Source organism: Carettochelys insculpta, chromosome 13 (genome assembly GCF_033958435.1).
Source record: "Carettochelys insculpta isolate YL-2023 chromosome 13, ASM3395843v1, whole genome shotgun sequence".
Lineage (NCBI taxonomy): Eukaryota > Metazoa > Chordata > Testudines > Carettochelyidae > Carettochelys > Carettochelys insculpta.
The window spans coordinates 18,383,212-18,398,209 of record NC_134149.1 but is presented as its reverse complement, the minus strand read 5'-3'; the positions used below and the strand labels follow the sequence as shown (position 1 = coordinate 18,398,209).

Here is a 14,998-nt window from a genome sequence, read left to right as displayed (position 1 = left end):
AAAAATAAAAAAGTTTTAATAGCAAAGAGCTATTGCCAGGAATTGTATGGTTTATTTCCCACGTAGTAGATAAATGAAGCAAGTTCCCTCTAGAATGCAACCTCTATGCTAACTCAGTTGAGAGGTGTAATCATCTGATGTTAATTAAAATGAGGATAACATGGAAAAACAGAATATCAAGTTTTTGTCAAATACAAGTCTTAATGTATTATCAGAATGCTAAAAATGACCTTAACATTTGATGGCTTGACAACATCCTGGCTGGGATGATTCTGTGAGGGTTGACCCTGCTTGAAGCAGGGGGCTGGACTAGATGACCTCCTGAGGTCCCTTCCATCCCTATGATCATATGATTCTATGACCTAAAAGTTAATAAAATTCTTCCATTCTGAATGCTTTCCTTTGTTTTTACAAGTATGGATGTCTTTGTTAGAAAACTTGGCCCTAATTATGAAACATCCCAACCCACCATTTAAAAAAAGAAAGAAATAATAGAATCGGTTACATTAGAGATCATAAAGTGTTTATGTTTGAACTCTAACTGCTTTCCTTATAATATTAAGAACACACGTTTTTCTTGATATAGATTTAAGGCTTAAATTGTTACTCCACTTGGAAAAATTACTTTTTTTTTTTTAAAAGTACCTTCATATGTAAATGACAGTAAATACACATAGGCAGCAGATATCTGATTATTGTCAGGACAATGCACTATTTTTATTGTTAGTATGGCAATACTGCTACGTACGAGGGACAGTGACTCGATTTTATTCCACGTCAGTCATCAACAGTATTGTTGATTACGTTTTGTCACAAAGCCAAAATTCACCCTTAGTCATACCTGAACAACCCCACAGCAGACAACAAGGCCAAACAGGTGTAACTAGGACATGGGTTAGCTAGTACAATCTTTATTACTAACAATGATGCTCAATCTAGAAACTACTCCTGTGAGATCCCAAGCTGAGTTTCAGACTGGAAGTTACTAAACCGTCTCAGTACTTGTAAAAAAATGTATTTGATACAGAAACTGAGACACATGAAATCAAGATGAAACTATACATGGTACTGTAGAGTCACACCTGAGAGAGAACTGCATTTTGATGCTGCAGTACATGTAAATCCCCCAGATCAGAGGAAACAATGTACTGTGGGGTAAACAAATTTAGGGTGAAAGAAAAAAACTCAGACATTTATTCTCTTTCTGATCTAATCTGATTAAAACCCCCAATTAAAATCTCACAATGAAGCAGTTTAGGAAACCATGAAAATATGATGGGATTTTTGCCTCTTTTTCCTCACTCTGTGTCCCATATCCGAAAGTCCACAATGCTTTCTCTGAATCATTTGATAACAGAAAGCAAAGCCCAGGATTCTAGAATGTTTGATTTGTAAATTAACTTTTTTCATTTTTTTTTTTTTTAAACTAGAGGCTCGGTAATGGGGAAACATCATGAAACCATTTTATTTCACCTGGTTAATCTCTGTGGAACCTACCCGCCTGATTTTCAGTGGGGTATCAATTGAAGTTGTGAGCCCAGAAATCACACAAAGTAACTAATTTCCAAAAAAAGAATTTATGAACTGCTGGTTGCTTGTCTTTACTTCAACTCTTCAGTTCATCAACAAGATCCTGATAAACTTACTTCATCCCACTGGCCTGTGAAACCCAAGTCAAAGCAAATTCAAAGAAGTGTAGTTGGCTCTGAATCCCTGAATGATGTAACCTACTGCAAACCCTGCAAGGGTATGCACTTACCCTTGTTTTTCCCTCACCAGGCTGCATATACAAAGCAAGAACTCCTCCAGAGATAGAAGATAGGAGCTAGCTTTTAACGTTGCTTTCAAAGGTCACTGTTCCACTTGCTTTCATCAGAAGTAACACCATTTAGAATGGCTTTTCCAGCACCAGCTTAAAATTATATCAATAGCATGACTACTGGAATTCTGGGAGACTAACTGAAGGGAGACCCTCTCTGAAAGGAAAGTCTTAAACTTCAACAGCTTTAAATAAATTCTCCACACATATCTATAAACGGTTTATCTCCGATGCTTATGACAGAGGTCCTACCCCCTTTTTTTTTTCTGCTTCAGGAGGATTGAGATCTATGTGAAGGGTAATTCCACTAGGGTTCACAGAAAAGATCACTCAACTGTACTGAATTGCTTATGCCATCTGTAGTATCTTCTCAGACAACTGGAGGAAAGAAAATCTCTTATCAAGAGAGTCTGATGGCCCAGCCTGAATTCAATATTTACTTGCTTCTGACAGCTAAAAGTATTTGGAAAAACAAATCTTTGGTTCAAGGAAGTTACTTACTCTTTTGCCTGGGTCTCCTTGCTCACCTTTTTCACCTTTCCTGCCACCTGGAGGACCCTGAAGACAAAAACATTGTCTCAGACTCAGCTCATGAGAACAGAGCAAAATAAAGATTCTAAGACAAAAATGCTTTTGTGGGAATTACTCACTGGAGGACCTGGTGGCCCAGGGAGTCCTGGTGGACCTCGATCTCCTGGAATGCCCTTACATGTGTAAAGGAAAAGAGAGAAAAAAAAAGGGTTAGAGCCTCATCACCCAACATTGGGTCAACTATTTTAAACAGGATTTTTCTGTCATTTGAACTTCCTCATGTGCCATGAGCTCAAGCGTCTTTCATCCAGGTGGACCTCAAAGTACTGTTACAAGTTTTATTAATGGATCAGTCTATTTATTTCAATGAGCACTGAGATACAACAACCTCTTGCATATAGCACAGTAGTTAGCTAGCAGTTCAAATCTGTTTTGCACAACTGTTTAGGGCAAGAAGTAAAAATTAACCAAGCTAGTTGAAATTAGAGGAGAATGGTTAAGGGGCAGAGAGTAATTACTGAAGTTGCAAACACACCAGGATTACCCTTGGAAATTACACCTTTGTTGGATTTTCATTGGAACAGTAGGACGCCTGTTTTCTATAGCTGCACTTCCAGTGGCACTTGCTGAATAACTTGTTCCTTACTAATTTAGAGGGAAGAGTATCAGCTGTTGCATCCTCCAAAGCACTTCATGCAGTATTTGCTTTTTTCCTGCAGGAATCCCATGCATGTACATGTGCAGCCCCTGCATAGCTCGTGCAATTAACTGATGTCATAACTTCAGGTGTGATGGCCCCAGGCCATTGCTAAAGTTGGGGCAGTTCCTTTACAGAAAGAATAAAAACTGCATTATGACGATGATCTTCTATAAAAGAGTTCATTTGCCAAGAACACTCCTTTTACCAAATGTCTAAATGTTTACTTTACTACTGACAGCATGAGGGTGAATGCAGTTTGCTAGGAGACTGTTCGTTGGTATTGATGCTTTTTAAGGAACATACAGCCAAACTTCTCCTTTTGCATATTTATAGCCACCTCTTGGCATTTTTAGACTGTCAGAAACATCAGATGCAATAGTGTGGGAGTGTAAATTAAACTCAAATGTGAAATTCTCAAGTCAACGGACACATTGCCACTGATCTCTGGGGAGCCACAATTTCCCTTACACTGTTCAGAATTAAAGGTATGACCAGCTCTCTGCTTCTTCATGTGCTACTCTGGGCCTAGTGCAGGAGTGCACAAAGTGGGGGGCGGACCCCCTCAGGGTGTCATGACATTTTTTAAGAGGGGCACAGCAGGATCAGCTGATGGGTCTCATGCTCATCCATCTCCTTAAAAATGTTGAAATAGGTTACGTTTTCATGGATGTGTATTCACATTTCTATACCGATTAGTAAAGTTTTCACATTCTACATAACTTTTCTTGGTATGTGTAAGAAAATAAGTATTTTTTTTCCATATGAACATAACCAAAATTTCCATCAGTTTGGATTATATGAGCCAGTTTATGGGGCCCTGCTAATTGCAGGGATGAAAAGTGGGGCCCAACATAAAAAGTCTGCTCACCGCAGCCTACTGAATCAGAGACAGAGTCTCCCAACTTTCCAGGATGACTCCATGGGGCAGATGTGCATTAGTGATTAGGGCTGAAGAATACTCTAATACAGACAAAGGTTCTTATGAAGCAAAGAACAAGTAGGTTTGGTCAAAGTGAAAGGAGGAAATGTCTGGGTGGGCACTCCTTCCCACATCCCAATTAAGAGCAGGCCACTAGTGGTTCTTCCACGCTGAACAGTTTGTAAACAAGAACAGGATGACAAGGTGGAAAAGAATGAATTAAGATGTGAATCCTAAATCAGCTGGAGGAAACAAAAACCAGTTCAAGTGTTTGACTGAAATTATTCAGAAGCTCAGATGTCCTGGTTAGGGAATAGACTAGACTACACTAGAATAGAATGACCACTTCTACCTCAAAACATATACCTCATCCCTCACCTTGGGTCAGGCTGGTGTTTGGCATTACCACAGAACTTCAAATAAAATAAAAAAATGCAAAGTCCTCAAGCCCTTGGTTGTAATGCCTGATTCAGGGGTCTGCAACCTGTGGCTCCGGAGCTGAATGTGGTTCTTTAAGGACTTCTTTGTGGCTCCCAATGCCAAAATTGCAAAGTGAAAAAAACACACAAAAACCCCCCTCTTGATAACTTTCAATAAGCATTGAATGTTTAAAAGTCCAAAAATGAACAACTTGTATCTAAATGGCAAACTGAATAGTACCACAATATGCAAAAAAAAAAAAAAAGCAAACCATATGTGATCCTGAAACATTGGAGAACTTCCCCCTAGTGTCCTCCGGAGAGTGAGTGAGAGAGAGAAGGTTCAGGAGTGAAAGTCAGGACGACAGTAGTATAATACACAATGGATGTGTCTACACGTGCCCCAAACTTCGAAATGGCCATGCAAATGGCCATTTCGAAGTTTACTAATGAAGCGCTGAAATGCATATTCAGCGCTTCATTAGCATGCGGGCAGCAGCCGCGCTTCGAAATTGACACTCCTTGCCGCCGCGCGGTGCGTCCACACGGGGCTCCTTTTCGAAAGGACGCCACCTACTTCGAAGTCCCCTTATTCCCATGAGCTCCTTTCGAAAAGGAGCCCTGTCTGGACGCGACGCGCGGCGGCAAGAGGCGTCAATTTCGAAGCGCGGCTGCCGCCCGCATTCTAATGAAGCGCTGAATATGCATTTCAGCGCTTCATTAGTAAACTTCGAAATGGCCATTTGCATGGCCATTTCGAAGTTTGGGGCACGTGTAGACACAGCCAATGGCTATGTCTACACGTGAAGCCTACATCGAAGTAGCCTATTTTGATGTGGCGACATCGAAATAGGCTATTTCGATGAATAACGTCTACACGTCCTCCAGGGCTGGCAACGTCGATGTTCAACATCGATGTTGCGCAGCACCACATCGAAATAGGCGCTGCGAGGGAACGTCTACACGCCAAAGTAGCACACATCGAAATAAGGGTGCCAGGCACAGCTGCTGACAGAGTCACAGGGCGGACTCCACAGCAAGCCACTCCCTTAAAGGGTCCCTCCCAGACACAGTTGCACTAAACAACACAAGATCCACAGAGCCGACAACTGGTTGCAGACCCTGTGCCTGCAGCATGGATCCCCAGCTGCTGCAGCAGCAGCCAGAAGCCCTGGGCTCAGGGCTGCTGCACACGGTGACCATAGAGCCCTGCAGGGGCTGGAGAGAGAGCGTCTCTCAACCCCCCAGCTGATGGCCGCCATGGCGGACCCCGCTATTTCGAAGTTGCGGGACGCGCAACGACTACACGTTCCCTACTTCGATGTTGAACGTCGAAGTAGGGCGCTATTCCCATCCCCTCATGGGGTTAGCGGCTTCGACGTCTTGCCACCTAACGTCAATGTTTACATCGAAATAGCGCCCAACACGTGTAGCTGTGACGGGGGCTATTTCGAAGTTAGTGCCGCTACTTCAAAGTAGCGTGCACGTGTAGACACGGCTAATGTGAGGAAATAGAATAAGTAAAAAGTTTGTGAATATCCTGCAGTAAACATGTATTGCATAGCAAATCGTTGCGCACCATTCTTAAACTCGGGGTTAGAAAAAGTATGGTTTCATGTTATTTATTAAAGATTGTCTCGTATTCAAATGCCTTACAGCTCTTGAATTATTCAGTATTTTTACTGAATTGGAAAAAATGGATCTTCTTGATATTTTGGTTGTTGACCCTTGGCCTGACTCATCTGGATGGCCCCCGTAAGTGAAGTGGGATTATAAAAAAATTGTTGGCTCAAAAGGACAGGATAAAGTTAGTGTCTTTAGACCTGGCATCTCTCACAATGACTCTTCAGCAGGTGAGGACAGGGAATTTCTGTACAAGTTAATATAACGGTCTGGAAAATGGAACTTAATCAGTAGCATTATTGCCAGCAAGGTTATACATACACAGGTGTAGCCAGATATACACATTTAAGCATTTAGTAAGTAGAAAATAACTTTATTTATACTAAAAGAAGGAAGAGAATCAAGGTTTGTATAACAAGGAGGTTAACTTGGCTGTATTTCCTTCTTTATAGTATGATAGGTGCAGCTGAGCTTCTCACAGCTGTCTAATGAATAGGAATTGGGCATCTGAATCCCAAGAGAGGTTGGAAAATCTCTGCCTGGATGTTTAGAGTTGATTAGCCATTCAAATTTGGCTATGGAAAATTAGTTATTTTTATTGTTTCTAGGCTATTTCATTTTGAAGACTGTTTCTTATATAGTTTATTTTTTAAAATAAAGGGAGCCTGTGGAGATGTCATCAGTTATTTCATTCTGCAGAATGTCTGGGCCATGTCCTCTGAGACAGGGAAAATGGATAGGCCTGGCTGACACAAATGGCAATTCAGGATCTTGGGAAAAGCAGCAGGGTCCCCCCACAAAATATATATTGGGAGATGTCATTCTAAGTAGTACAGGCTCTAGTGCTCTAAGTTGCTGGATACACGTGCTCTTGTTCGACAGATACAGTTTTCTCTACCCCCACTCACCGGATCTCCTTTCTGAAACTCTACATCATTTGGTTTTTTCTGTTCCCCAATTTGTCCTGGTGGCCCTGGAGGTCCCTGAAGGCCTTGTTCACCCTAACAAGAAAAAAAAAAAAAAAGGGAAAAATGTATAAAACTCCAACTCCCCAGCTATTACAGACATGGATAACATGAACTATGTTAGTATGCCATAAAAAGAAGTTCGACTTGCTCTGAAAGTCACACATTAAAAATTCTCTACTCACTTTTTCACCCTTGGGTCCTTGGAAGTTCAAACCCATATTACCCTGCAAAGAGTTAAAATGATCAACACTTAGAAGAGAGGTGAACAAGGCCAAAGCAAAAACAAGAAAAGAGGTGAAGGCAAGGAAATACCTTCGGTCCTGGCAGTCCTTGTGGACCGGGAGGTCCCTGTAAAACAAAAGAAAAGAAAAGAAAAGAAGATTATTCTACTACAAAACTTTCTGCAAAGCACTTTGGAAACATGGATGAGTTATGCTCATAAATGTCACTGCTAATCATTACAGTAACAGAGATGTAGCCATGTCAGTCTGTTAATAATAATAATTCTGAAAGATCCAACCTGTATTTTGTACTAGTTATTTACATTATATCCATATTGACTAGGAATGTGCGTCTCCCTCTAGGAGTTGGTCCTTATACTCATCAGCTTTACATAGTGAATTAGCACATGTGACAAACTACTTTCTCATGTAATCTGCCCAGTTGCAGGTTCAAGTGCATTCCAAAATCCAACACTGATCTATGTGCAAATCCGAACACACAGCTGTCCTCTGGGTCTCAAAAGGGATAGAGGAAATATCATCCCACTGCATAGCATGCCAGCAGAATAGAGGAGACAGCATAGGGGCTCCCTCTTCTGTAGAGTACAATGGGAGTTGGAGGCAGACTGAAAATATAGGTGGTAGATCTGGCAAGTCTTTAAGCCACCGCAAATCTAGTGGGAGCAGCAACAGCAGGGGAACTGAAAAAAGCTGCGATTTTTACAATCATTGACTAAAACTAAGCTCTGTGTGTGATGAAAGCAGTGCTGCAGTTACTGCTATTACTTCAAGCCACAAGGTACCTAAGTTCTAGTGCCCGTGAGCAGCTGTGGCAATTGCTATGGTTCTGCTATTTCAATCGCCACTCCTCAACAGCACTGCCTCCACCTGGAGGCCTGGGCAAATTCTATCTCCATGTGGCTGAGAAGCTAAATTTGCTCCTAAGGATACAACACAAATAATTCTATGCAACCAGCTAAGGAATGTTACCGTTAAACCTGGTGGCCCAGGGGGACCAATAGGACCTTGCGGACCGAAGGGACCAGGTGGACCCTGTTGGGAAAGGGAAGGAAGGAGTCAGAGATACCCAGCAATGAAAAGCTCCAGATGGCATCAGCTTGGGAAGGTTATGGCCAGGAAGAGAAGCATTCCTGTCCCTTTCATGTCAACTCTAAGGAATTAACCTCAACCCTGCCCATGCACAGTCCACGTCTAAGGAAAAGCCTCAAAGGCCGTGTCTACACTTAGCAAAAACTTCAAAATGACCATGCTAATGGCCAAATCAAAGAATATTAATGAGGTGCTGAAATGCATATTCAGTGCCTCATGAGCATGTCGGCAACTGCAGCACATCAGAAGTGCTGCAGTTCACTCCCACGCAGCTCATCTACACCAGGTTCCTTTTCAAAAGGACCCCGTGAACATTGAAATCCCCTTATTCCTATGAGCCCTCATTGGCCTCCTGCTGGCTGCTTCACTCATGTGGAACCTCATATCCCAAAAACTATATGCTCCACTCAGGCAATGTCTATACTAGGGAAAACTTCGAAACGGCCATGCTAATTGCCAAATCGGAGAATACTAATGAGGTGCTGAAATGAATTTTCAGTGCCTCATTAGCATGAGGCCAGCCATGGCACTTCAAAACTGCCGCGTTTCCTTCACACGCGGTTCGTCTACATGGGGTCCTTTTTGAAAGGACCCTGCAAACACCGAATAGGATAGGAATAAGGGGCAATAAGCTGACAGGAATAAGGGGATTTCGATGTTTACAGGATCCTTCCGAAAAGGACCCCCGTGTAGATGAGCCGTGTGAACAAAACGCAGCACTTTCGAAGTACCATGGCCAGCAGCATGCTAATGAAGTGCTGAATATTCATTTCAGCACCTCATTAGTATTCTCCGATTTGGCCATTAGCACGGCCATTTTGAAGTTCTCCACTAGTGTAGAAGTAGCCTCACAGTGCAAGGGCTTAAGTCACGTAAGTCATATTAAATCTTAGCCCTGTTCCTTTTATAGAAATATATGTGCTTCACAGCACTCAGTATTGTTCTAGCCCTTATTTTATGCTGCCAAATTGAATAACAATTCAGTTCAATGTAAACTGTTCCCTATGAAAAAGCCATACAAATCAACAAATACTTCAAACAACTTACTGGTAATCCTGGAGGTCCTGGAAATCCTGGCTCACCTTTCTGGCCTGGCAGTGATGACAAAATTATTTCACCTGGATCACCCTAAAAGAACAACAACAACTGATTTAAAAACTTAATACCACTTTGCATTCTTCCACTTTAATCTACATTCAAGAGACAGCGAGGAGATACACTAATGTCCAGAGATGTGTAGAACTGCTATTTCAGTAATATAGCTAATTACATTCTCCAACAGACAACCCTTTTAAAAATGTTCCCTGTTTACTTACAGAATAAATTATCAAGCTGCTCAGCACCTTGAACCAACCATCCAAATACATCATATTTTTATCTGTATGCTGGATACAAGCACCTGACTTGAATTTCAAAAGGTTAGGAGACTAAAATAAACATGAAAGCAAAAACTGGTTGCCAGAAAATTGGTTGCACAGTCATACCCCAGAGGATGGGCCCCATCTCATGAGACTGCATTAAGATGTGCAACCATGATCCACACACAGAGGGTGTGGTTCACTGTCCCATGTAGTGGCATCTAGCCCACCATCACAGGGAATGAATGAGTCTTCTCTCTAGCCTTAGCAGAGCGCTAGCTGGCTTTTAGCTCAAAGTGTAAAGGCTTCTGTGCTAAGCTCTAGAGGTCCTAGATTTGAGTCTACCTGTGGGCGGTTGCACATTACCTAAAACTATGTAATATAACTCATCTTTAAGCAGTGCTCTTTATGCTGCTTTGTTATTTGTTTACTTACAGATATTTGGTTTTTAAAAAAAATAATAAACTTGGCTAGAAAGTAGAAGTGGGCCTGGGGGAAAAATGTAGCAGTACTGAAGTCCTCCCACTGTGCCAAGCTGTCCTTTCAGCAGCAGTTTGAATCTTCCATTGCAAAAATTTAGTTTTTAACAGAAGAAGTATATTTCAATAGGCTCTTGGTCCATATGCTCAGGTAACTTAAGGAGACAAACAAAAAGGCTTAAAATAAATAAAATGTGACTATATTTAAACTAGGAGGAAAAAGGTACGTCTCTTATCCATCATCTAGATATTTCCCAAAAGAATATAACTCTGAACCTCTCCAGTCCGGCACTCTCAGGACCTGACAGACGCCAAATGAGACAATTTGTTCAACCCCAGGAAGTCAATGTTGTCTAGTACTGTACCTACACTTCCATGGTTTACTGGGCTCTCAGAAGATGTTTAGGGGTAAATTAGAACTAAATAATAGCACAAAATACTGGCTGTAAGCAAACTTTATGGGACCACAGGAAACAGCCAGACCCATGATAAATGCTTGTCTGGGCTAGCTAAAATTGTGCCAGATTATGGTGGTTCTAGGCCTTCTGTTACCATAATGCCCCACAACACACCATGGGCATTCACTAATAGCCCACTTACACACAATTGGTTTTGTTATAGTTAAATATAAAGGAAGAAAAATGTCCTTCAAAACAAGGATCTTTGCCTGTCAGGAGTATCGGATACCAAGGCCAGTATGAAAGTAATTTTCACGTCCGGGGGTGGGGGGAAGGGTGTATATACCTTTGTTTTGTGGATTTATCACCTGTCCAAGTAACCATTCATGTCAACTGTGATGATCACCATTTCCATTGTTCTTTGTGGAATGGGTAGGATCAAGTGATTCTAAAGTTACTTTACTAGTACCACCAGCAAGCTCCTTGCCATATGCGAGGCCACTAATGAAGTGGTCAAAATAGTTGGCAGATCAAAACAATTGTAAAACTCATACTAGTGATTTTGGGGAGTAAAGGCACTTCAAAGTAGTGCAGGCACTTTGAAGTATCCATGGCTACATGGCATGCTGGCACTTGGAATTTTGACACATCAAAGTTGCCGGGAGGGAGAATTAGACTAATGAAGTGCTGCATATTCACTGCAGCACTTCATTAGTAATCTCCCATCAGCCTGATTATCATGCCCCCTTTGAAGGTAAGGGCAAGCGTAGATATAGCCACTGAGTAGCTGCTGTATATATTGTATTATTCACGCACACACACTGAATTCAGTGAAGGCCTGAATTTGTTTTCTTTTCAATTGAATACAAATGCTGCAGAGTTGTTAATTGGAGTGGTTCAGAAACCACAGGCCTGGTGCAGAATTTAGGAGCAGCTTGCTGTGGCATATGCAAGGCCTTCCTTACAGGCAAACAAGTTACTTTGATCAGATGCACGCTAACCATCCATACTTGCTTCACAGTTAGTTGCAAAACTACAAACCGCTTACCTTCGTACCTGGTAGGCCAGGAGGTCCCTTTGTTTAAAAGACATAAAAATAAGAAAGGGTGAGAAAATAGCATACTCTCAGCAACAAAAACAGAAGGTATGAATGTATTATTGACATATCATTTGCAAAACACCAAGTAGATGTCACTACGTGAGGCCAGGTGACAAAAAGGGACAAAGGACACAAAACAAAAAGACCCAAACATTTCAAGCCTCTGCTGCTTCACTGCTGCTCAAGACAAAAGTTCTTCAGGAACGCTTTGAGCAAACACTGAGCACTAGCTAAATTAAGAACAGCAAATTCACATTTACATCGGGTTTGTTTTTAATATACTCTGGTTATTCTCTATATTACATTCTCATGGCTTCTCTTCTACCACTTCTTAGCACACACTGCTTTTTACAGAGGAAAAACCTGCATAGTATTTTTTTCTGATCTACAAATAGACACTGTCATTCTCAGGACATGCCTGGGGATATCACTTAGGATCTCTCTCTTCCCTGCTCCACACGTTTTCTCTACACGTGGCAGCACAACAGCAAGAGAATATAATATTCAAGCAAAGAAGAGATCAAATAGCTTACAGTGGAAAAGCTGGATGTTTTAAAGCACACCCAAGTGGTATTTCACTAATAATTTTCTTGTGAAAATTTACTATATTTATTTGGGCAATGATTTTGCCTAGAAATTTGAAACAGAGTTTTCTGTGAGTTACAGGATTATGAAAACATCTCTTACTTACTGGAGGACCTTGTATACCTGGAAAACCTGGATTGCCTGGGAATCCACGTTCTCCCTAAAGGCAGAAAGAAGAGGCTTAGCCAGTAACAAAACACGTGATGACACTAGAAAGATTAACATTCATGAACCTGGAATGGAGAAAGGTGCATCTCAGTAGGTTATGGTTTAAACAGATCACAAAGCGACAATCTCAGGTATGAGTCAAACAAATGAAAAAGCACCCAATGGGCTCAGATAGTACCATGTTCATGATGTCTGTTTTTCTGAAAATACACTATAGCAGGCAATGCTATAGAAAGAGTCACCTGCCCCCAGACAATTATCTCACTGTGAACATGAACCTTCAAAGACATACCAGGGATAAATTAACTCACTACATAGATGATTTCACTTTATGATCTATCCTTATCACAATGATATTACAAGCCAGTGGTTCCAAGGTCGTTAGTTACTATCTCCCAATAAACAAGAAGAATATTTGCAACTTATCACCTTCAGAGCACTGTACCAAACTTAGGATGGGTCTACACTGCAAAACAAAACAAAACATTTCTGTGGCCAAGATGTTTCAGAGCTTGGTTCAGCTGACTCAGGCTGGCAGGGATCAGGCTACAGGACTAACAGCAGCAGTGTAGATGTTACTGTGCGGGCTGAAGGCTGGGCCCTGAGACCTCCCCCTTTCACTGGGGTCTCAGCCGCTGACTTAAAAGAGCTCCATAGGGTGCAAGTGTCCACATGCATGCATCAGACAGCAGGACTCGGGACAAATCACCCAACGTGCCGGTCAACTGTTATCTGCAATTTTACACAGACAGGGGGCTGTTTTATTACCCAATGCTGCAAAGCATCAGAGTCATGAGTAAATCTTGACTATTTCCTAGCCCCTGATCCTGTAAGCTAGGCTGTGAGCCTCTCATTTCAGAAGATATGAAAGGGCATGATATGGACCCATCTGAAGCCCAGTAAGAGCAACATTACCAAGAACAGTCAGCTCTTCCTGTTCGCTGCACTAGCCACAAAGACAAGCTCTATTTCTTTATTATGGTACCATCATGACATCAGGAATTACCAAGGGCGCCATGTCCCACCTTTGTTCCATTGCATCCGGGGATACCTTGAAGTCCTGGTGGCCCATCCTGCCCTGGCAAGCCCTTGAACATGGAAGGAAGGACAGCACAATTAGCTAAGACTAATCTGGGCAAAAAAAAAAGAAAAAGAAAGTGATAATTTCCTAACTGTAAAGTCAAATCCCACTTACAGGAAGTCCTGGTGTTCCTGGAAACCCTGGAAGACCTGGAGGTCCCTGAGGGGAAACAACCATATTTATTTATTAGTGGCATGATGCAAAGGGAACTTTTTTTTCGCAAAAAGAATTCCTGTTATTTGTAGCCTATTAATATTCTGTACGCAAAACACAATGAAAAAAATCAGAATCATTCCTATGTTAAAATAGCCACATGTATGTACCATACTTTATATCATCCTGGGGGAAATTCAGAGTGTGGAGTTAATGTTCTATTAAATTTGTTTCAGAAAAGAAATACAAAACAAAACACAAGGGAAACGACAGCAATTGTAGACATTTTAATGTGTATATACACTATGCACACTCAGGACTAAGTCCTTTGAAGCTGAAAATTGATGCATCTCCACTGAAGCCAAAGATGCTACAAAATCTCCACCAGCAAAGGATCTGCCCATCAAGTACAGCAGACAGGTATAAAAGCTAAAAGATTCACAGACAAATAAGGAATCTACTTATATATGAGAATAACAATCTCTCTCTTTCAGAGTAAAGTCAACAGAGGGGATGTATTTTGACCTATGAAACTACGGATCTTGTATACAGGATGGATTGATTAAGTCTTTATTGCTGAATTCATTAAAAGCATGAGAAGAAATATCATTGGGAAGAATAAATTTCTCTTTTGATTCAACTTCCCTTTTTTTTTTTTTTCAAATTTATCTAGCTTTCTGCAACTTTTATCTCCAGATCAAAAATAATTCCTGTATATTACCTACTAGATGTTGAACCTCTGAAATCCAGGACACTCTGGTCCAGCAACATCTATGGTCTGGCACGATCACAGATGTTCCTGGACCAGAGAGGAGTGGACCACGTAGCAAGGAGTCCAGAATCTGAGAGCTAGATCTGAGCTGCCAGAAGCCGGGAAGCTGGTAGGGCCTGGGAAGCAAGTGGCAGCCAGGGAGCTGAAGCTGCCACTGGGGCTGAGAAGCTGGTGGCAGCCAGCAGTCAGGGTGGCCACCGGCTGCAGCTGGCAGCCAGGAGCAGGCTAACAGCCCAGAGGGAAGCCTAGGAGCGGGGCTGGCAGCCAGCAGGGGAGCACTGATTTCTCCTGACCCAGCAAAATCCCTGGTTCAGGACCACTCAGGTCCTGAGGGTACAGGACCAGAGAGGTGCAAGTAGTATATCCTATCATGTGGTGTCACTTACTCTGATTCCTTTGGGTCCAGTAGGCCCTGGAAGGCCATCGTCACCCTGTAGAGAACACAGAAAATCTGAAAATTGATAATATCAGACACAGTATGTTGGAATACACAACCAACCTATTCGAGAAAACCAAAAGCTTAAATGTAGAGTTGTTGAAAGCTAGATTATTTATTACCATCTGAAAGGAGGTGGTTTTCAAACCTACTTTCTTA

At 41.8% G+C, this 14,998-nt stretch overlaps 1 protein-coding gene across 1 annotated transcript in view; it reads right to left on the bottom strand.

The window, feature by feature from the left end:
• COL4A5 (collagen type IV alpha 5 chain) overlaps positions 1-14,998 on the bottom strand; it is a 139,417-nt gene that overhangs the window by 73,024 nt on the left and 51,395 nt on the right. Inside the window, exons 4-15 of the mRNA XM_075008082.1 lie at positions 14,790-14,834; positions 13,593-13,637; positions 13,423-13,485; positions 12,336-12,389; positions 11,594-11,620; positions 9,358-9,438; positions 8,191-8,253; positions 7,292-7,327; positions 7,162-7,203; positions 6,920-7,012; positions 2,470-2,523; positions 2,321-2,377 (exon numbers count right to left, since the gene is read on the bottom strand). Of these exons, the coding sequence (XP_074864183.1) occupies positions 2,321-2,377; positions 2,470-2,523; positions 6,920-7,012; positions 7,162-7,203; positions 7,292-7,327; positions 8,191-8,253; positions 9,358-9,438; positions 11,594-11,620; positions 12,336-12,389; positions 13,423-13,485; positions 13,593-13,637; positions 14,790-14,834 (660 nt within the window). The remainder of the gene's footprint in view (positions 1-2,320; positions 2,378-2,469; positions 2,524-6,919; positions 7,013-7,161; positions 7,204-7,291; positions 7,328-8,190; positions 8,254-9,357; positions 9,439-11,593; positions 11,621-12,335; positions 12,390-13,422; positions 13,486-13,592; positions 13,638-14,789; positions 14,835-14,998) is intronic.